General features: G+C 39.1%; 1 protein-coding gene across 1 annotated transcript in view; it reads right to left on the bottom strand.

The window, feature by feature from the left end:
• slc22a23b (solute carrier family 22 member 23b) overlaps nucleotides 1-21,570 on the bottom strand; it is a 25,763-nt gene extending 4,193 nt beyond the window's left edge. Inside the window, exons 1-9 of the mRNA XM_088350024.1 lie at nucleotides 20,672-21,570; nucleotides 17,371-17,474; nucleotides 16,537-16,691; nucleotides 8,424-8,610; nucleotides 5,683-5,810; nucleotides 3,586-3,688; nucleotides 333-559; nucleotides 207-239; nucleotides 9-132 (exon numbers count right to left, since the gene is read on the bottom strand). Coding sequence (XP_088206150.1) covers nucleotides 9-132; nucleotides 207-239; nucleotides 333-559; nucleotides 3,586-3,688; nucleotides 5,683-5,810; nucleotides 8,424-8,610; nucleotides 16,537-16,691; nucleotides 17,371-17,474; nucleotides 20,672-21,064 — 1,454 coding nt within the window. The 5' untranslated portion in view covers nucleotides 21,065-21,570. The remainder of the gene's footprint in view (nucleotides 1-8; nucleotides 133-206; nucleotides 240-332; nucleotides 560-3,585; nucleotides 3,689-5,682; nucleotides 5,811-8,423; nucleotides 8,611-16,536; nucleotides 16,692-17,370; nucleotides 17,475-20,671) is intronic.

Raw genomic sequence — 21,570 nt, 5'->3', positions numbered from 1 at the left:
GGACCCACCTGATGACCGTGGGCGTGATTTCAGCACAGAAGAAAATGCTGAGGGTGCTGACGGCATGAGACGAGAACATGCCAATGATGGAGAAAGCCACTGAGAATTTTCTCTTGAGGCTGTCTCGCAAAACTGTCCCCCCAAAAAACATTTGACATTCATCAGTACAATCGGCCAAATCTTGTTGCATCCATGAGGTGTCGTACCTGTGTCATAGCGAAGGGTGTACTTTCCGAATACTGGGTCAACAGAAGAGTAGAAAAGAAAACATTATCCACAAAACTGAAAAAAAAAGATCAAGTGACCTGTTTTTTACTTTTTAGATTACTAACAATTGAGTAAGCCTAGCTGCAGGAGCGATGCCAGGGCCGTGATGATCATGAAGGTGAGGAGCCCGCCGCGTCGACCCATCAGCCCCACCATGGGGCAGAGCGCCATGCAGGTCGCCACGGCAATGCCCGCCATTGTGTAGTAGTCAGTGTGGCACAAAGCGGTGGGCTGGGCCTCAGGGTCCATCATACTGCGAGCGAAGCAGTGGTGGATCCCGTAGCCTGTCAACCTGAACAGAATTAATTAACATCCATCAGACTGTTTTAAACTGCACTGTGATATTTGACCACTGTCACCGGGTAGAAAAAGAGTGCGACAAAGCACAATGAAGAATGCAAACTATGGAGACTTAAAGCACCATTTTCTTGTCATCATTTTGTCCATAAGGTTTTTCTTTTTTAGGGATCAGCAAGTTGGTTGACAATCATGTCTGCTAAGTCAGTGGTTCTTAACTGGTCTGACTTCGGGACCCACCGTTCCAGCCTAATAAGAAGCTTGGACTAAAACTTAAATACATTTCCACTTCTCAAAGTTATACAATTAAAGCATTGTGCAGAGATAGTATAGTGTATTTACTTTTCTTCAAAAAACAAAATGACCATAAAAAACAAAACTACTTGAATTACTGTATGTAATCGCATACAACCCTACGTTGTATCTAAGCAACCCCTTAAACATGCTTTAATTTAGCCACATTCTAAAATAAACTCAGTATATTATTAACAGTGTACTTTAATATCCATCAATAGTTGATTATGTTGTTAATAAAGATTAATATTATGTTAAAAAGCTAAAAATGTAACTTGTTTAAACCCTTTACTGTACCTTCAAGCAGTTCTTCAATACACCGTTTTCATATCTAGCAATCATTTCCTTCTTCAAATCGATCGCTGTTGTCACTGTTTTCCCCTTTTCCTTCCCTCCATTTCTAACCTCCTTGGCACCCATTATTATGGACAGAAAAGGGAAATAATACCAACAAAATCACAATAAAATGAGTTTTAGTCTCTGTCAAACGCGCCGATTGACTGAACAGGAAGAAGAGATTAAGCAGGGCATTATCGCCATCGACTTGAGGAATGTAATTGCCCACGTTTTTTCTTAGCATTACTTTGCCAAGGCAAAGGGCAAATGACCACGTCCCCTCTAACCTTCCACGCTTCTGAGTAATCACAAAAACTCTGTGAGCGTTGCAAATTATTTGACTGTAACACTAGAGCAGGGGTCTCCAACGTGGTGCTCGCGGGCACCAAGGTGCCCTCCAAGGACAGTTCAGGTGCCAGCGAACCTGTTCTGAAAATAGCACAGCAGTGCTGCGTCTTTTGTTTTTTTTTAGTAAAAAAAAAAATATTGGTTGACTGAGCCTGTTAAACTTTTTTTTTTCAAAAAATTAACCTAGTTATAACATGGTGAAAACAGTAATAACATGATGTTGTTTTAGAAATTCAAATGAATAATTTCCAGTTCAAAGATATTCAAGTATTGTTGATTATTTTTAAGCAATTAATTAAGAAAGTAGAATGAAAATTTATTCATGTGTTGGACACGTTTATTTATTCATGTTTTAATTGATTTATTTTACAGGAAATACAACAAAATAAAATTTCAACTTTTATAAAGCGAATAAGCAAAAAATGAGCAGTTATTTTAGATAGCTATCAGGCTACCTTTTTAGCTGTGCAGCCAGCTACCTTCCTACCATTTTAGCTATTTAGCAAGCTATCTCGCTAGCTTCATACATTTTTTGCCTACTATCTAACTAACATTTGACCCTTTTTGATAGTTATCAAGCTAAAATTTGGCCTACTTTTCAGCCAGCTATCTAGCTTTTTTTTTAGCTTTCTATCTGTTTATTTAGATGTTTTTTTTTACTCTTAGCTAGCTATCTAGCTCCCTTTTATTTTTTTATTTTTTTTTACCTGTTTACGTTTCTAGCTAACAATCACGCTACTTTTTGGCTATTTAGCAAGCCATCGAGCTAAATTGCTATTTCAGAAATGTATATCAAAGAGGGTGCCCTTGGTGCCAATTAGTAACAGAAAATAGCTCGATGCTTGAAAAAGGTTGGAGACCCCTGCACAAGAGTGATCATAGAAAGTTCATTAGCATTCTTGACATAACATAGTCTTCAAGGCCCCCAAAAAACATGCACATTTTCCTGCTTTTTTCTTCTTCTTTATTTTAAAACTTTTTCCTAGTTTTTTCTTATTTTGTTATTTTTCCTAGCTCTTCACATATTTTCTTCTTTTGATCTGTAGTTTCCCTTTTTTTCTTTAATTTACTGCTGTTCCTAGCTTTTTACTTTGTTTTTTCTGCGTTTTCTTCCTTTGTCCTGTTTCCATAAAAATGTTTCCACCCTTTTCCTTTTCTTGCTTTTTTCTTTTTTTTATGTCTTTTCACTTTTTTTTTCTTTTGTTTCTTTTTTCAGTTTTGTCTATTTTTCTCTCTTTTGCTTTATTTTTACTCCTGTTGATCCATTCTGTGCAGAATGTTACATAATAACTGGCAATAATGTATGGATCAAAGCAACAAAAACAATCTGAAGAGCCATTTTGGAGCCGAAAGATTCTGTTCTTTTTAGTGAGCCTAAAAAGCCGCTTCTCTAAAAGAAAGACGTAAACTTGCGTGGCAACATTGACGTAGTCACATAGGTAAGAAAAGTCACATATCTACATAGCCTAACTGTGCATGTGATCATTAAAGTAAACCACACTTTTACCCTCTATATTTTATTGTCTTATTGATAGAAACGAATATGATGATAATAATTTTCTTAAAAAACCATCTCCTCCATTTCCCCCTATTACCTCTCCTGTTCCCCACCCCTCCCCTGGCGCACAAACTTGAGCTCACATTAACTTACTCAATCTTGTGTTGACATTGACTTAAAACTTCCCATTTTGGTCCTGTATTATCTGAGTAATGTTGGATAAATCATGGAGTAATTTATCCTCTCGAAGGGCGTCATAAATGTTTTCAAACAATACTGTCTCGCCATTATCATCCGCCCTCCTCACACTCGAGGAATTTGGCAACTGAGCGTCAAAATGATCAAACATGTTTGGTCCCTCACGCCATCGACGCCACGGGGTTTCCCTCCAAACGTGCCCCTGCACACCTAACGCCAGAAGTGAAATGCTGATCGCCAATGGCATCACTCGCGGGGTTTAGCGCTCAATAATACAAAACGTCTCTTTAAAAGGAAATGCCGTTACGAGACCAGCACCAGTCTTCGCACACACAAAACACACTTACGAGTTAACGCACAGCACCACAATGTTTTTCCAAAGGTTTCTGGTGCTCATCATGGCCACAATGCAGCTTCGTTGGGGCTTCTTGTGCAGCTCCTGCTCCAACTCTGATGGACGAAATTTAAAAAAATGCACGTTGAGACATCTTCTATGCTAGTTTTTCTATGCCTTTGTGAACCAAGGCACTGATATAGAATTGAAGGTAATTTCGAGGCATACCTCCTGTGGAAAATGTTTCAATAGTGAAATACTTGGTTCCAGTTTTCTTTATTTTTGTGTAAATGTCAAGACTGGCCTAGAGAGGGAAGGGTGCCACCAGGCTGGACTTGCCCAAGACACAACACAGGTAATGGTGCCCCTACGACCCTAGTGATTAAGGGACCAACCTACCAACCAACCAAATATCAAGGCAGAGTACAATGTAGACCACATATGTCAAAGTCAAAGCCCGCAAGGCCACATCAGTCCCCGAGTTTTTCTTTGGCTTCTGAAATGACTTGATTCGTTATTGAATCATAAACCAGGAATCATTATGCATTTGATTTCACTATAAGTTACTCCTTGGTGAATGATAGAAAAAGGCTAACATTTCATCTTTGAAGTGATATCCGACCACTTTTACTTTCAAGTCTTATTCAATTTAAAGTTCATGCAATGTCAAGGAAATGTGTCTTTTGTTCTAGTCAATCCATCCATCCATTATCTGCACCGCTTATCCTCAGTAGGGTCGCGGGGGTGCTGGAGCCCATCCCAGCTATCTTTGGGCAGTGGGCAGGGGACAACCTGAACTGGTTGCCAGCCAGTCGCAGGGCACACAGAGACAGACAACACATTCGCTCATTCACACCTAAGGACAATTTGGACCCGCCAATGAACCTGACGTGCATGTTTTTGTAATGTGGAAGGAAACCGGAGTTCCCGGAGGAAACCCATGCAAGCACGGGAAGAACATGCAAACTCCACACAGGAAGGTTCGAATTTGTGCCTGTTTAAGATTTATTATTATTGACAGAGCTTTATAATAATATTGCTTTATTTACCTGATTCTATTGGATTATATTTGTTAGCTTTTCAGTAGATTCCCTAAGCATGTTATTTTTTACATTTTTCAACATTCTATCAGTCACAGTTTTTTTCTCATGAATAAAGTTTATTTTACTACTAGGAGGTGCTAAATAATACACAATGTTCCACTAAGCGGATTATTATGATCAGCCAGTGCAACATTTTTTCGAATTATTATTTTTTTACTTAGATAATGATAACAAATAATTGGAAACAATACGATTTTTTGGGTGGATGGAAATTTAAGGTCCAAGGTAATCTAAAAAAAAAAGTGTGTTTTCACGTTTATTCTATATATCCTTTGAAGTTCCTTCTCAGATACTTAAAATAAAATATGCACTGCCAACTACTGGACGTACTTGACAATGTCCTGCTTTTTGTAAATAACTGTCATTTTGTTGACACCAACAAGATTAAATTAGACAATTTCCTGCGGCACACCAGACAAGTTCTCATCGAACACAACTGGTTGAGAAACACTGTTTTACACCAATTCAAATTTAAATTGTTATTGCTCATATTTAAATAGGCTAAAATTATATGACGCCGACCAATATTCAGTGTACGAAAATTGCTCATTCGGGCTCAGCTTATTAACACTCTGGCAGCAGTCACGTTAATATATTTTTTTCCGGACATTTTGAAGAGACCTTGATCTCAGATATGTTGCCATGTGAAAAGCATACCTGCGAATAGTCAAGTCAAGTCATTTTTATTTGTATAGCCCTAAATCACGAAGAGTCTCAAAGGGCTTCACAGATTATAATGTGGCATGTTTGAGAAATATATGTGCCTCTCAGAAATCCTTATAAACTACAGGCCATGCTAATGAGCTGTCAAATGTGGTAATGCTTACATGGATGACTCACTAACATATTTTGACAGTTCATTAGCATTCTTGACGTAACAGTCTTTCAAGGCCTCCTTGATTTGCACATTTGGAGGATCTTCTACATTTTTTTTGTTCTTTAAAAAAAAAAAAAAGAAAACATGCAAATTATATACAAAGCTAAGAAAAGACTGAATAAATGTTCACCTGAAAGAATATGGCTGGGTTCTGCTGTCACGTCAACTTGGTTCTTCCTTGCAATGCGCAGCATCATCGCTTTGGATCGTTTGTAGTGCTGTGTGGTCAACAACCAGCGGAATGATTCGGGAAAAATCCTGAAAGAGGAAAAAGATTCATCATGATGTCAATTACACATTAAAAGGACAAAGTTCTGCTTTAGCAACGAGAATGTGAAAGAGACAGGTCCTTTTTGATTGAATCCGATTTGAATGTGCTGTCTTCTCTGCTCCTTCTTCAAAAAGTATAGACGTTTTTATCACGCTCCTGCACTCTGGTTCCTGTATCTCTGTAGACTCTGTCTCTATAGCTCCCTCTCTCTCTCTCTTCTTTGTCTCTCGACCTTACATTATTTGGTCACTCAATTCCTGGTTCGGTTTTCTTACTCACAGCTGCGGTCACGACTCTCCCTCATCACTTTTTAAACTCTTTGTCCCGTTGGCTCTGTGCTAGCTAATAAGTTTGAAGTGCAAGCTATAAGTAGAAATGAAATGTGTAATTAGGGAAGGCTAAGAATGTGGGGCAGAGAGAGAAGAAGATGACACCTGTAAAAAATTCAACAAATGTTAGTGCAGCAAGTCTTGATGGTAAAAACAAGAGTGGAGAGTGTAATGACAAGACTAATTATTGGACACAGTGCCTTAAATAAAATGTTAGAACTGATGGGGAAAAATTACACTGGATTGTGAAAAAGGAGGAATCAGTAGAAGTACATGTAATAATCAGTGTTGGGCACCTTACTTTAAAAAAGTAATAAGTTATAGTTACTACTTTTTCTAAAAACTAATTGAGTTAGTAACTGAAAAAGTCCATAGAAAAAATAACTAGTTCCAGGGAAAGTGACTATTTCCATTACTGTAAAAAGAAGCTGTATGTAAAAAAATTTCACGTTTTCGGAGCGAATACGAAACTTCTCGGTGACGTGTTTGACCGGAGTTTACTTGAAGAGATGGGATTTCTGACTCCCTGTCGAAAATCGCTTTTTTTTTCAACTCGGTTTAGTAAAAAGAGCTGGCTCTTTTGTGTCCCAAACGGCTCTTTAGGTTGATTTTTTGTTGGTTTAATCCCTACATTACCAATTAGTATGTAACATTATGCATAGAATGACTTAAAAAGAGGGACAAATGAAGAAAATGACGAACATGGAAAAAGTTGTGTATGAGTTTGCATGAGTAGAACAAAAACAAATATCTGTAATAATATCGAGCGGTAATGTGATGGATCCTGCTGGAGCACATCCCAGCTGTCTTCACGCAGTGAGCAGGGGACACCCTGAGCTGATTGACAGCCAGTTGCAATGGAACTAACAAAGACAATGGAGTCGTTATATTTCTGAGATGGACACATTTTGGAAAAATATTTTTGGTGGGGCAAGCAACATTCAAGCAGCGGAGTGATCGTCACATGAACTGTGCGGCACACGTCAAGGCCGTCATCAAAACTGGAACACAAAGGACATTCAAGAATATATGTCTGCTTGAAGTCATATTAGAGTCTTGTTAATGACAAAATGTTTACATATATGAGGAAAATTGATAAACTTATCAAGGTTGTCCCCAATTGATGATTTATAACTACATAGAGGAAGTTAGTATAAAGTCAATATGGACTGTTTGGAATCATTTCAATTTTATTTTAGGAGACACAATAAAAGGAGAAATGTTTATAAGCATTAAGCTTCTTCTAAATAAAGCGATTAGGTTCATTTTTGCTGAGAAAATTGTATTCTGAATACGCTCTCCATCTAACCTGTTTGTTTTGCTCAACATAATGAACACATCATATTAGAGGGTTTTACATTTTTAGCCAGATTCAGAAGCATCAAGGTGATTTTGAAGAAAAATAGGTAACAGGAAAATACTTTTAATTGTATTTAGGTTAACGAAAGTATTGAGCATTTACATTTGTAAAATTGTGCAATCATAACCTAGCAACAAGAAATTTAGAATACTGATATGATGAACTGGAGGAGATGCTGGGATTAAAGTAAACGTCTACATTTAAATTTTAATGAAAAAATTGCATGCAACAAGATTAGACACAATACTTCAGAGTAAATATGATTTTAAGATTTTAAAAAGGAAAGAGAGATGACTATCAAGATAAACATACGAGGAAGAAAATGTTTACAAAAGTAATGCTTAAAGATTGGCCTGAAATGATAATGCATCATTTCTGATTAAAAAACAAAAACAAAGAGTTAATCATAACAATAATAAATCAAAAGTGTTTTACTTGGCTAGGTGATGATTTAACTAGTGGGTTAATTCTAATGATGAGGATAGTTAAGAGATTCAATGACTGAAACAGTGCAATCAGCCAAATTTGAAATTTAGAGACCAAGTAAACTGACAATTCTGAAGAGGAAATTGTTTGGACTGTATTTATGTGATTTAAAATGGGGCCTAGTGAGGTGGACATTCGGGCAAGTCCCCATTAGACGTATGAAGGTGTCACGTCCCAAGCACACTAGTCTCAGGCTTGTTGTTATTCCAGTGTACCAAACCCTTTGCCTGCCTTTTCGGATCAGGAGTATCAGTTGACAACTCTTAGAACATCGCCTTCACTTATTGAGTTTACTGGACCACCGACACCTCGCCTGCATCTCGGACCACGATTGTTGTGTGTTAACCGGTTAATAGTGCAGCTATTATGTTTTTCTGCTCTTGCTTCCACATACCCTGACAGTTTTATTTTTTTCATGAACTCACCACACATAGGGCAGCATCAAGACGAACGGGCTAATGATTACAATCTGCAGCACCTGCCAGTCATCACGGTCCGGCCAATCGCGGCACAGTGCGGCTACGCCGGGCATTAGGAGCTGCCCAGCCACCATTAGGAAACTTGCCACCATGCTCATAGAGAAGCGCCAAGCTGGCAAGCAAAGCTCCACCCCTGTAATGAAGACAGAAGGGAAAAACATTGGGTCTTGAAGCTGTGAAGATACAGTGTGTAATATCCGACCACTAGATGCCGCTGTATTTTGTAGTGCAACCAAAAAAAAGTGCTACAAACCACAAGAAAGCATACGAACTATGGAGACTCTAAGTCCAAACTTTTCAGACAGAGGGCCAAATTTGGTAATCAGGAAATGTGTAAGGGCCCACTATACAGCCAGGCATTCTATAATCAATTCACACTCCGTGAAAGGTTTACAATGCTTGGGGAACAGCGTCACAACCTCGTAGCTCGCCTTTCTAGCATTTTCATTTCACTCGCGGGGACTCGTGAAAAGATGCTGCTGCGCGGTTTCCAGTTGCTTTACCTTTTGAAACTATTTGTTTCTAGTAAGCCTTTTGTAGTCGCCATGTTTGCCTGGCAGTGCATCTTGATATTGTATACTTTGAAAATATGCAAATTAGGTAGACACAGTTGTTTTGGATATCGGTTTTGGATATCAGTAAAAAAATCCAATAACTCCAATTTTGACTTGTGCTGGAAGTGGCGTCCCTCACAGTCAACTTTCCCTTTTTCATTTAGAGTCACCATGTTAGAAATGGAGTGGGCTAAAATTCTCAAAGAGAGCCATGGGCAAGGTGGCCAAAGGGCTACTGCCATCATCTGGTCAAATGGTGATTTTTTTTTTTTTTTTTTTGCACAAATGTATTTTACACTTTGGTCAACATTACTGGCGGGCCGCATATCGTAAATTTTATGACCAGTAAAAAATTGATCTCAGGCTGTAACCTGCCCCTGGGCCAGACTTTGGACATGCCTGCTCCATCTGACTGAAACTTGCCATTGTACTTTTAATTACTTTTGAGGTTTTGTACCTCTAGCAGCAAGATGTGCCGTACTTTGGACAGGCCTTCTCTAAGTGACCAAAACCAACCATTGTACTTTCAATGACTTTTAATTTTTTGCCCAGGCTTTTTGAGGTTTTGGGTACCCCTAGCAGCAAGATGGAGGAGAATTATGTCAGCTCACGCTAGGTGAGGCAGATGTTATGTAAAACAGGCAAATTTCTCTACGTATGAGTATTTAAAAAAATGCATGATTATTTTTTTCTTCATTACTGGAATATTAATCTTTATTTAAACATTTAAGTAATTGTAATTGTTTAGGTTCACGGTTTATCAACATACAGCTATTTCAAAGCAGTTTTAGGGGATAAGCTTATATGTAAAGTAGGCTTATATCCAGCAGAAGTAAATGGAAGGAGACCAAGAGGAAGTCCGTGATTGACGTGGATAGATGTTATGAGTGCTCTGCAGGAAAGAGGTCTAAATCTAGTGGAAGCTAGAGCTCTTGTTGGTGATAGGAATGAGTGGAGCGGTGTTGTAAAAGGATACTGCGATGTTTAGACGCATCCTAAGGGATGGGCAGGGCACCTATATGATGCGGCAGGGGTAAACCAGTAAAAGCTCTCAGGCCCTGCTGTTGAACAGAAGAGTGTGTTGTGTCACCCTGACCCGAGTGACATGGTCGCTTTCTCGTGTCCCGTTTCATCTGGAGGGACGAAAGCATGACCAACTTGGGTGCCGACGTGCTTAACTTTTTTGGGTGTTTGGCCATTTGGGTTGGCCATAGTCCAAAACTTTGTGTGTTTTTTTTTTGCTACTTTTTCCCTTTTTTATTTTCTTTGTTTTTGTATGTGTTTGTCTTGCTGTCGGTCACCACTCTTGAGGTATATGACCAGGGTAGATAGATAAATAAATAGGCTTATATCCGAGTATCTACCGTAATTGTCAATATGTTGTAAAAATAGTCAGAGAAAAAAAAATCAAGAAACACTGTGTTAACTTAGTGCCGCTATGTGCTGGCCAGTCTCGTCAACATGAAAAACATAAAAGTGGATATTGTCCATGTTGTTCAAAAGCAGAATAGCTCAACTTTCTCTTTTCCCAAGCAGAGTGAGTTTCAAAAGGCGCATACGAAAGAAAAAGGGGACCGAAACAAGATCTGTCAATTTTGTTCAGTTCAAGTTTGACACATCAAAACAACTTGCTTGAGAAACTTGACAACACAAAGACACGGACGCACAATGGCACAGGCCTTTTGTTCTAACTGAGTAGCAGAATGGTCTTATTTGTGCTTGTCATCTCAAGGCCCCCTCCCCCGTCATCCCATCCTCACACCCTCCACTGTGTGGGATTATCCCAGTATGGCCTCAACTCCCCCTGCCTGGTCAGACCACTCAAGTGTTCCCCTCGCCTTTCAACCCCATCCCGTGTGAGCCCTCCCTTGCAAATTCTCCCCCTTTTCTCTTACGTTGGCTTCTGTGGCGTCGCAATTGGAACAAAAATGAGCTGTCCGAGGAAAACAAAAATAACAAAAAAGAAGGCAGCAGCAAGACAAGCATCTGTAGGAGGTGGTCACGATTGATTTTGAGAGTTGTTTTCAGCATACAAACCCTTTTGGTCTAGACAGGAGATATAAAAGGTCTACACACACATGCTCAAAGGCGGAAATGATTGTGTTTACAACTTATGAATTCTAAACTATTTACACAAAAACATTGACTTTTAGCTTTGGTTTGCAGTCTCAGAGCTATTTTTCAGAAAATGCTTGAATGTAAATGGTCTGTATTTATATAGCACTTATAAAGTCACTGAAGACCTCCCAAAGTGCTTTACAATGTGCTTCACACTTACCCATTCACACACACTCACACACACCAATAGCAGCTTTAGCCATGCAAGGCAACTACCTGCTTATCAGGGGCATTAGGGATTCAGTGTGTTGCCCAAGGACACTTGGACATATAAGACAGAGGAGCCGGAAATCGAACTTGTGACCTCATAATCCCAAAATGAGCGCTTTACCTCTTGAGCTACTGTCGGCCCAAAGAATAGCAACATTATTGGCCAATAGTGGCAATGATGTTAACGGTGTAAAATAGTCAAAATAACGAACCAGCATCCAATGCAATTTCCAATGTTAAAAATAGAAAAAAAATCAGATCTCAAGCTTTGCTTCCATGGTTAACTTAATGCCTTGCTCTTAAAAAAAGTTCTAATTAACCATTATTTAAAGTAGTGAATTATTTCGAATGGAATATTTAGTGGAATCCTAAACTAATCTTAAACATTCTAATAATCGTTTAGTCAAAAATAAAAATAATTTCAAGAGTGGACAGATCCATTACTTTGGTTAACTTATAAGCAACCTTTGCACAGATAACTGGGCCGCTACTAACAAAAACATCCTGAGATAGTGGTTAATTTGGTTTGAAAATAAAAGGGAAATGGTTCAGTTTTAAAACCTGTGAATTTTAGAAACAAGACTCTGAACAGACATGTCTAAAAAAAAACTGAAAGACTTGTCAATTATTTAAAAAAATCCAAACAACTAAGTCATTCTGTTCAAAAGCTAGAAAATACAAAAATAGAGGTTTTTTTGTATAATTGAACTCGGAAAAAAAAGAAAAAGGTTTAACAATAAATCACCCCTCAAAACGCATTTATTGGTATAAAAGTACCGACCTCCAAAAAATAATTTTGTTCATAAAATATATTTTGGAAAAAGAAAACAACAAATAAGTGTTCCATTTCAATTCTTTCAAAAACTGGATCAATCCATTGTTGACTCATGTTTTAAAAAAACAGACCCGAAGGCTTTAAAGCAGGTGTGTCAAACTCACGGCCCGGTGGCCAGTTTCTGTCCCCGGATAATAGTTTGAATTCCCCACCTAAATATGAAAGTTTAACATAAGTACAGCCTATCCGAATAATGGATACATTTATCACTGATTAATTGGTTGATTTTTCGTAGCAAACAATTTGTCATTGAGTCAAGTACAGACGCTCTCCGACTTACAAACATTCAAGTTACGAACAACGGTACATATGAACATTTTTTTGGGATGTCGAAAAATGTATGGACATTGCTGTAAGTTAAATTTTGTATCGTGCAGCTTTTTCCGAGTACAGGACATTGCTGTAGTTCTTTCCGCCGCTACTGGCGTGTGGCGCTGTGTATCTCCAGCGTGCTAAGAACTTTAACGTTTTTATCGTTTAATATATCGTGCATCCACTAAATATGTTTGGGGTAAAGTGTGAAGAAGAGGCGAGCCGTTTCTTTTGAAATGAAAGTGGAAAAAGTAAGCTTGATGCAGTTGAGAAAATGGTTGGATCGCTTTTTTTGGCTACTTTTTACCACAGAGTGGAGGTAGCCTAACTCTTGAAGCGAAGCTTCCAAAAGTAAGTTAAACTTCATTCTATTTATCTTTATAGAGCATATTATTTTATGATTTTTGTTTTTGTTTCAGTAGACTTTTTCTAAACAGTTGGATGTTTTATCAAAGTTTTTCTTGTGAAAAGCCCAAATTGGCCATATCTCACCCAGACCCTACCTGGCACCAAAGTAATCACAGTCTGCTTTAGAGTGTATAAAGCTATTTGGTTTACTGATTTTGGTGTGTTTGTAAAATGAAAGTGAATAATATATATCTGTTCAAAAAATCCCCTTGTACCCATACTTTTATATGTCGCCCCCAGAGGAAAACATCAACACCTCTGACAGTTTAGCCATGCATCTCAAGTAAAAGAACTAAAACCCTGTTTTAATAGGGTATGGAATGTGTGACAACATAGGCCAGTCTCCAAGAACTATCTCATGAATAGTTTTGCCGATTTACCCTGACATTCTTTTTATCTTATTTTTCTCTATTAAGTCATTATTATGTTTTTAACCTGGAGTGTGATGTTAAACCTCTTTGTAATCAGTTTTCTCTATGTTGTTATCCATGACAATAAAGACATTTTAAATTCTAATATGTACAAATACCGTCCTACGAGCAGATGTAGAAGTCACCAAAGTTTAAATTGGGTTTAAATCTAATATTACTTTTGTTGTTTACAACGCATTGAGTTAAGCACTACAGCCCCAGATTAAAAAAAAAAAAAACAACTTGGGGAAAAGTCTGGATGCCAAAAGCTCCCCCAGGATGACCCTGCAAGAAGCTCATTAGTGTGACGTCCCCAACGGACGCCACACCCGAATATGCAGGCGGAGGCAAGCGTCAGCAGATTTGGCCCGGCAGGGGTTCAGTGGGGGTTGCATGCTTCAGAAAGAAAACCCAATGATGAAAGAATTAAAACCACCAAAATAAAACAAGCTTGTGTGTGTGTGTCTCCTTTCAATAAAATGAGAAAGCGGAAAAAGCAAGTGATGAATCAGAGCAGTGAGGGAAAGAAATTGGTAAAAAATTAAAACACTACAGTTAAAATAATTATAAAATTGGGATTTGAGCAATCCAAGAAAATCAACTTTGTCAATCTTTCCTCTATTCTGACATACTTTTTATCATAATTTCCTCTTTCAAGTTTTTATTTCATGTTTATTCTGAAGTGCCCTTTCTAATCACGCTGTAAACAATGCTCATTATGTTGTTATGAAGGACAATAAAGACAATTGTAATTCTAATTCTAAAACATCACTTAAAATAAATGCACAAGTATGTTTATTTAGATCGAAATACTTTTGTTTTTCCTTCAAAATTTTGAAAGGATCCTGCTTATGCACTGCGCGTATGTGATTACAGTCCAAAATATAAAGCAAATAGAAGGAGAACCAGGACACCCCATGATTTTTCCCCCTTTTCTTTCATCCAACTGCCCTAATTTGATTAGTAAATTCATTCTTTCAATAATGTATTCATTTATTCATTCATTATCTTCACTCCTTATCCTCAGTAGGGTCGCGGGGGTGCTCTAGCCCATCCTAAATATCTTCGGGCAGTGGGCAGGGGACACCCTGAACCGGTTGACAGCCAATTGCAGGGCACAAAGTGAGAGACAGAGACAGACAACTCACTCGCACATTCACACCTAGGGATAATTTTGAACACCCATTTAACCTAACATGCATGTTTTTGGAATGTAGGAGGAAACCGGAGTGCCCGGAGGAAACCCACGAAGGCACGGGGAGAACATGCAAACTCCACACAGGAACGCTGCGGTAGCTGGACTTGAACCCTGAACCTCTGTGCGCTAACCACCCAGCCGTCGTGCTGCCCAATTAGTAAATTCAATATTCTTAAAAAACTTTAAGTTCATATATAAGAGGTTATAAAAGTCTGATTCATTTACCTTTGGGGTTCATGGTTAAGGGGATATTGTGTATTATTTACTACCTTCTAGTGGTAAAAACATCATTAATTAAAAAAACCATATGATTTGAATAAACAGTGAAAATACATCAACTATCTGAAAAACATGCATTTTTAAAATACTTTTTGTTGAGAAATTTGTATTCATTAAACATATCATCAGGCTTACTTGTTTTTGGTAACTATTTTCAAGACATAAGTCGTACGTACCAGTGCGGGTCACATAAAAAAAAACATTGAAAAATAAACCCAAATCTTAAAATAATATGTATATTTCGTGAAACATCAGAATTAGGAAATCAGGTTTCCCCTGAGATTCCATCTGCAACCTGAGTGGAACTGTTTAAATCCAGGCTTAAAACACTTCTATTCTATAGCTTATGAATGACCTATATCTTCTGTTTATGATGTCGGTCTATTAATTGTTATTACAACCTCCATTGCAGCCAGGTCATCCTGCTAGGGCAGGGGTAGGGAACTTATTGCTTGGGAGTCATATATGGCTCTTTTCATGATTACGTATGGCTCCGAAATAAAATGTAACTATTGCACATCTCTCTGTGGCATTCCAAAGTCAAGTGATTTCATCCCGATTTTGGTCCATATAAAGTCGAAGCAACTTAATGCAGAAGTTTGATAAGAAACCATTTAAACTAATAAATAAAAACACTGGTAAACGACTTTGATTGGGTGAGCAGTACATGTGGGCGGATCCCTGCACACAGCGCAAGGCACTTCCTTCTCTCTCTCTCGCTCAGTGCAGTCCACACCGTAAGTGAATGACGATATGCTTATCGTTTGCAGTAATTTGTGACATTTTCACAAAAGAACTTTGCATGCACATTGTTTTGAAACCGTTATTAAGGACCAATTTAATGGAAAAAAACTGCCTCAACACTCTTAGCTGAAGGTGGAAGACAAATTGTAAATGGCATATTTACATTGATTTGGGACACAGGATTTGGCATTATTATCATTTCATACATTTGATTAAATCAGTGATCTGTGCAGCCCTTTGAGAAATAAAATGTGCTGAATAATTAGCTTTTGTTTAGAGCGCGTGTTTGGCAGTTTTTTCAATTTTGTCAGAAAATTTATGATGTGGCTCTCTCAATTTCTTTTTAAAAAATGTTTTGCTTTTTTGGCTCTTTGGGTCAAAAAGGTTCCTCACCCTTGTCCTAGGGGGGTGACCTCATGTGCGCCCCCCTCTCAAGGTTTTTTCATTTTCCTCATGTTGAGGTTTTTGAGGTTTTCCTTGCCCTCATGTAGGTTTTAGATCAGGGGATGGTGTAATAATAGTCTGTGGTTTGCAATAATCGGTAGTCTGTGCAGCCCTTTGAGACTCCTTGTGATTAAGGGCGTCACAAATAAACATGACTTGACTTAACTAAAATGAATTGATTCATTCATAAATGGTTACTGAATGTAGGAACATTCCAGTGTAATTATGCACTTTTAATTCTATTTTACTGTAGTTCTGATTTGTAAGGCGCACCTTCAAATTTCTTGCAAAATTTGGGTTTTCAGGTGTGCCCTATGGTCCAGAAATTACAGTGAAACAAGTACAGAAGAACAGCAAAAAACAGCAAAGAACAAGGGAGTGCGTGGAGTTTTTATCAATGGTGTTATAGGCTCTGATGAGAAAATCAGGTTGGAGGGTCAAGCTCAAGTCTTACCAATGAAAATTTACATTTACACATTCTGCATCATTGAGGGCAGGAAATAAATGGAAAGGAAGGCGTGAGGCCAAAGCCGGCAGGTATACTTACTGAGCACGTAGAGTGAGAGTGCCAGGCCAGCCAAGCAGAAACCCTCAAAAAAGCGCAAAGTGCTGAACATTGTAACGTTGACAGAGAAGGCAACGCTTAAGCCAAACACCAGCATGAAGAGTACGGACAGAATCAGGACCGGCTGGCGACCCAACCTTGCAAGGACAGCAAAAAGCGGTTTAAAATGGTCACACACATAAAGCATAGATTCTTTATCATCGTGACAAGAGAAGGCTAAGTCGTTACAGCAGATTTTTGTTGTTGTATTCTGTTTGTTTGCCCCAGTACTGCAAATTTTGTACTATGGAGGATTTCTGATTGAAAGCTGCATGCTCAAATTTAACAACCAATCTCAACTTTGTCTTTGTACAAGCCGCCCTGGATTTAAAGTCGCAGGCTTAAACAGCCATATATTGACTCCCTGTTAATTTAAGAAGTGATTTAAGGTTCATGCATGGACTTGCTCCCTCATATCTTTCAGATTGAATTCCCCCCTATGTTCTGAAAATGCTGGTCTACCAGTGAGCCAAGAAGAGATACGCAGGTTCTAGGGCATTCACCGTTCACTGAGTATGTTGTCAATATTGGATAAAGTACTGTCAAACCTTCCGTTTAGCACCTGCTATGTATTAAATGAATAATGTTGCAGCGTTTTGTGTTTAAAATGAAACAAAATACTGGTAGTCCAGAATTTACGGTAATCATTTATCTCGTCTCTTTTCTGTTTTGAAATGACTTCCTCCAATTGCACAGCAATGTCATTCAATGAGTTTATAACACAAAAGTTTCAGTTAAGCAAAACAGTTTAGAAGATTGAATAGAAAAGAAACATACCAGTCAGCCATGATACCCATCACAAGGTAACCAAATATGGAACCAACCAGGAGAGAGAATTTGGCAATGTGGACCTTCCAAGCAGAGTCACACACCAAGTTCCACTGGAAACAATCACACAATTCAATAGGGAAATTGTCATTACTTCCGTACAATAAATACCAAACACAAGTTTGTCTCTACAGTGGAACCTCGGTTTTCGAACGCCTCTCAGTTCGAACAAATCGGTTCTCGACCAAAAATTTCGAGAAATTCTTGCTTCGCTTTTCGTTCAAAAAATTGGAGTTCGAACGCCGGTACGCTAGGGGCGACGCTGAGCGGCGTACGAGTGTAGTTTGCTCCCACCCCTCGTGAAGAACTGTTGTCACGGCAACGCGCACTCCTTTTCTGTTTTCGTTTTTCAAAAGCGGTGGAGGGAGTGTTTCAACCCCTAATTATGCCTCGGAGGAAGGTTGGTGCAAGCAGCAAAGTTACTACAGGTGAAAAAGAGTAGTGCGCACAACTATTGCATTTAAGAAAGAAATAATAGCAAAATATGAAGAAGGTGTGCGAGTTTCCCTTCTTTGAGCAATACAGCATGGCTTCTGCCGACCGGTAAGAAATCCTATTCATAATTATTTTCTTTTTCCTTTAACCGCTCACCACTTGTTGTGGGGACCCGGGTGCTAAGTGACGTGTAAACGACCTGATTTTTTTATTTTTACACGTTCATGTTTGCGTAATCTTTCGTACGGAAGATTACGCTAACGCGAACGTACGATTAGCCTGGGTTAGCTTTACGTTAAATATTCAAGATAAACATTCAGGGTGTTGGAATGGATTAAAACAATTTTACATTACTTTTAATGGGAAAAAACGGCTTCGGTGATCGTACAAATCAGTTTTCGTACAAAGAAATGGAACGGATTATGGTCGAGAACCGAGGTTCCACTGTATAAGTGAAAACTATCTGTATTTTCATACATTTTTTTTCGATTACTGTTTTGAATTGCAAATTTTCCAGCATCAAGTGTACTTTTGCTGCTTTCAATTCCAACGCTTGCAGCATAAGCGGCTCCGACCATGTGAAAGTCGAACAAGGGCATGCACGTGTGTGCATTTGTGTGTGTACTGGGGGAGACCAGCGGGAATTACACTTTGCCTATCTTCAAAGTTATGTGGTAAAGCAGGGAGAAATACGGCAATTCATTGAATAAATACATACTTTCCTCTAACCACAAAAACTCTTTTTGGGTGTCAGTGTCTGATGAGGTAATGGAATTATTTTTAATTTAACTAACTATAAGGCTCACTTATAAACCCCACATTGGCCAGAAATTTGAAAGTGCGCCTTACAGCCCAGTATATTTTAAATACCGTACAGTATTTATTGGTCTGTGTCACTGCACCAAGTTTTTTGGAATACTTCCGTATTGGAGTAATGAATAATCACTGATCTAAACGCAAGACTTTGTACACATCGGGATTTGAACCTGTCTCGTGACGGTGAGGGCACCTGAACCTGACCACTAGCCAACCAGTGGTATAGATAACGCATGAAAGACATCAGAGCTTATCTCAACTTCACACTATTTCTACAGTACCAAAACACTGATTTGCATAGTGCATTCTTATAGGTTAAACATTCTTTCACGTCTTCACCTGAGCGTCAATTATATCGTCAAAGACGAGAACAGAAAATAGAAAGTATTTCAACAAAATACTATTAAAGGTCTTTTAGTTATGTATACATATTAAACCTAGAGGTTATTGACCCCTAGGCGAAAAAATTGAGAGGCTGATATAACTATCAGAATGCACTAGGCAAATCAGTGTTTCTTGCACGTGAGTAAAAATATTGTGATAATGAGATAATCTCAAATGCAGGGGTGTCAACTTCATTTTAACTCGGGGGCCACAGCTTGTTTTTCTTTTGCGCTTCTCTGAGCGGGCTGGATTCAATCTCTTAGCAGGCCTGATCCAGCCCTTAGGTTGGACCCATGAGCTGCGTTCAATTCCTGTTGAAAACAATTATTTGCCATGGTAATCAATGATTCTTATCGGTTGATAAGTGACTGCACTATTTTATGATTTAAGGAGCCCGAATGAACACAACACTTCATAATGCATACCTGTCAACCTGTACGTTTTTGCCGTACAAAGTACGTTTATTATGCATTTTAAGATGTGTGCGACGTACAAGGAAATCTGTACGGAAAAACGCAAATTTGTCAATTATGGGTACCATCTGGTATACACTGACTATCACGAAACGGCAAATCAATCAAGTCTAACGAGTTTGCCGCGGTAGCCTCTATCTCTGTATCGTTTTTTTTTTCGTTGCAAACGAAGCGAGAGGTTTGATGCTACTGTGCGCATGCGTCTTCCGCTTCGGATTTCATGTGGTAGTTATATAGTAAAAAGAAGTCCGTCTCTTTTTAGAGAACTGGCTTTTTCAGCTGAACTCATTCAATAGAGCCGGCTCTCAAACGGCTCACTTGCTTTGATGAATTATATTACGAATCATTATTGTTGTATGAAGAAATTAAGAAAAAATGGAAGTATAAAGGGAGAAAATAAAAAAGGAAAAGGTTTGTGGTTATCCCTTTAATTAGTATATTACCAACAATACTTGAATGCAGAAAATGAATTAATAATTTGAATGATAATAACAAAAATGTATTATTCTATTTAATCATATTTGTTTGTATTTTTTCCTTCCACAGTGAACGTCCAAGCTACTTAATTTTTGAACTTTTTTTTAATAAACCTCATTCATGTCAAGCCACTCAGTATCTCACAACAAAATGTTAATTAACAATATATATGCTATAACGAAACACATGTATAATATAACATGTTAAACTACATAAATAAACATGTTTGGAAAAAAAATATGGTGTAAGATTATTTTGTATTTTGTAAGGGAAAATACGACATTTTGTAAGGGCATGAAACCGTGGAGATTGACAGGTATGATAATGTAGTCTATGTATGAAAAATTTATAACAAAAGACTGTTTTGGCAGGTTGGGGGAAATACAGTAATTATTATAACTAATTACTGTTTTCAGTAACGCACACAAAACTGGTTAGCAATGAATGATGTTCCCTTTGAAGTAAATTCTAAATATATCTGGAGTGATTCCAACATGGCTTATGGGCACACACGCACGCGCCCCAGAATGAGGTCAGTAGGTGAACCGTGTTTTTGTTTGCATCAGATCGTCGGCAATGTTGACGATGGTTCTGCAAAATGATGCTCTCTTTATTTTTGATTTTTTTTTTTTTTTGCTTAACCCGAGTGAGACCTCCCTCGTTACCTTGGTAACCACATTCTGCCCAAGTCCCGTTTGCAGCTCCCATGTCTTCTCCTCGCAGGCGCACAGTAACCCGTCCCCGGTACCGTTGACCTGGACTCCAAACGCCGGCGCGTGGTACGGTTCCGTGCTCCACTCGGTGTCGTTAACCCAAGGTTGCAAACACGTTCCATTCGGTTGCGCCAGGAGGAAATAATCCGAGAATTGACTAAATCCGATGAACAATGCCGGGATCCAGGTCAGGACCACGAGCTGCTTCTGGTGCCTCCCGAACCCCCCAAGAGACGGCAGAACCGATACATCGATGTGCGGTAGTAGCCTCGGAACGGGCTGATCTAGCGGGATGAAGCCGTTCTCGGGCGGGGGGTCCTGCGCCCGCGGGAGACCGGCTGCCATCGCCGCCCGTCCGAACCCGCGGAGCAGCTGGGCGCAAAAGCCCCCCACCCCCCTTTGTGGATTAAGCAGACACAAAGAGGATCGCAAAAACCATGAACGGGGTAAAACACCCCTCTTTGCAAACACTCCAAAAATATCCTTGAAAGGGGTTCTGTGTGACGTCTGAATCAAATCGCATTCAAGTGGTCCTCATGTCGCCCGAAAGGGATCCCGGAGCCAAGTCCGGGAGGAGGAATCGCTTCAAGAGGTTGCTGGAAATCTCACCGAGCGGCTTGGACGAGAACCGGCTTTGTGTAGCGAGTGGCCCCATTTTGCAACGGCATCCATCCATGTGGAGCTGATGTGGTCCAGTCGGCTTGCGTAAGAGTGGAACCGACATAAAATCATCGGAGAATTCATTTGCATCGCTGCAGGTCTAGTCGTAAAACCGAAGGCGACCCCCGTGGAGGTCTTTGGGTTTCAGTCCCATCGCAGCTCCGAGGAGGAACATGCGAAGCTCGTCAATG

The sequence above is a fragment of the Urocampus carinirostris genome, chromosome 12 (genome assembly GCF_059441175.1).
Source record: "Urocampus carinirostris isolate Australia breed hairy pipefish chromosome 12, RoL_Ucar_1.0, whole genome shotgun sequence".
Classification (NCBI taxonomy): Eukaryota; Metazoa; Chordata; class Actinopteri; order Syngnathiformes; family Syngnathidae; genus Urocampus; species Urocampus carinirostris.
This window is presented reverse-complemented; position numbering and strand designations above follow the sequence as displayed.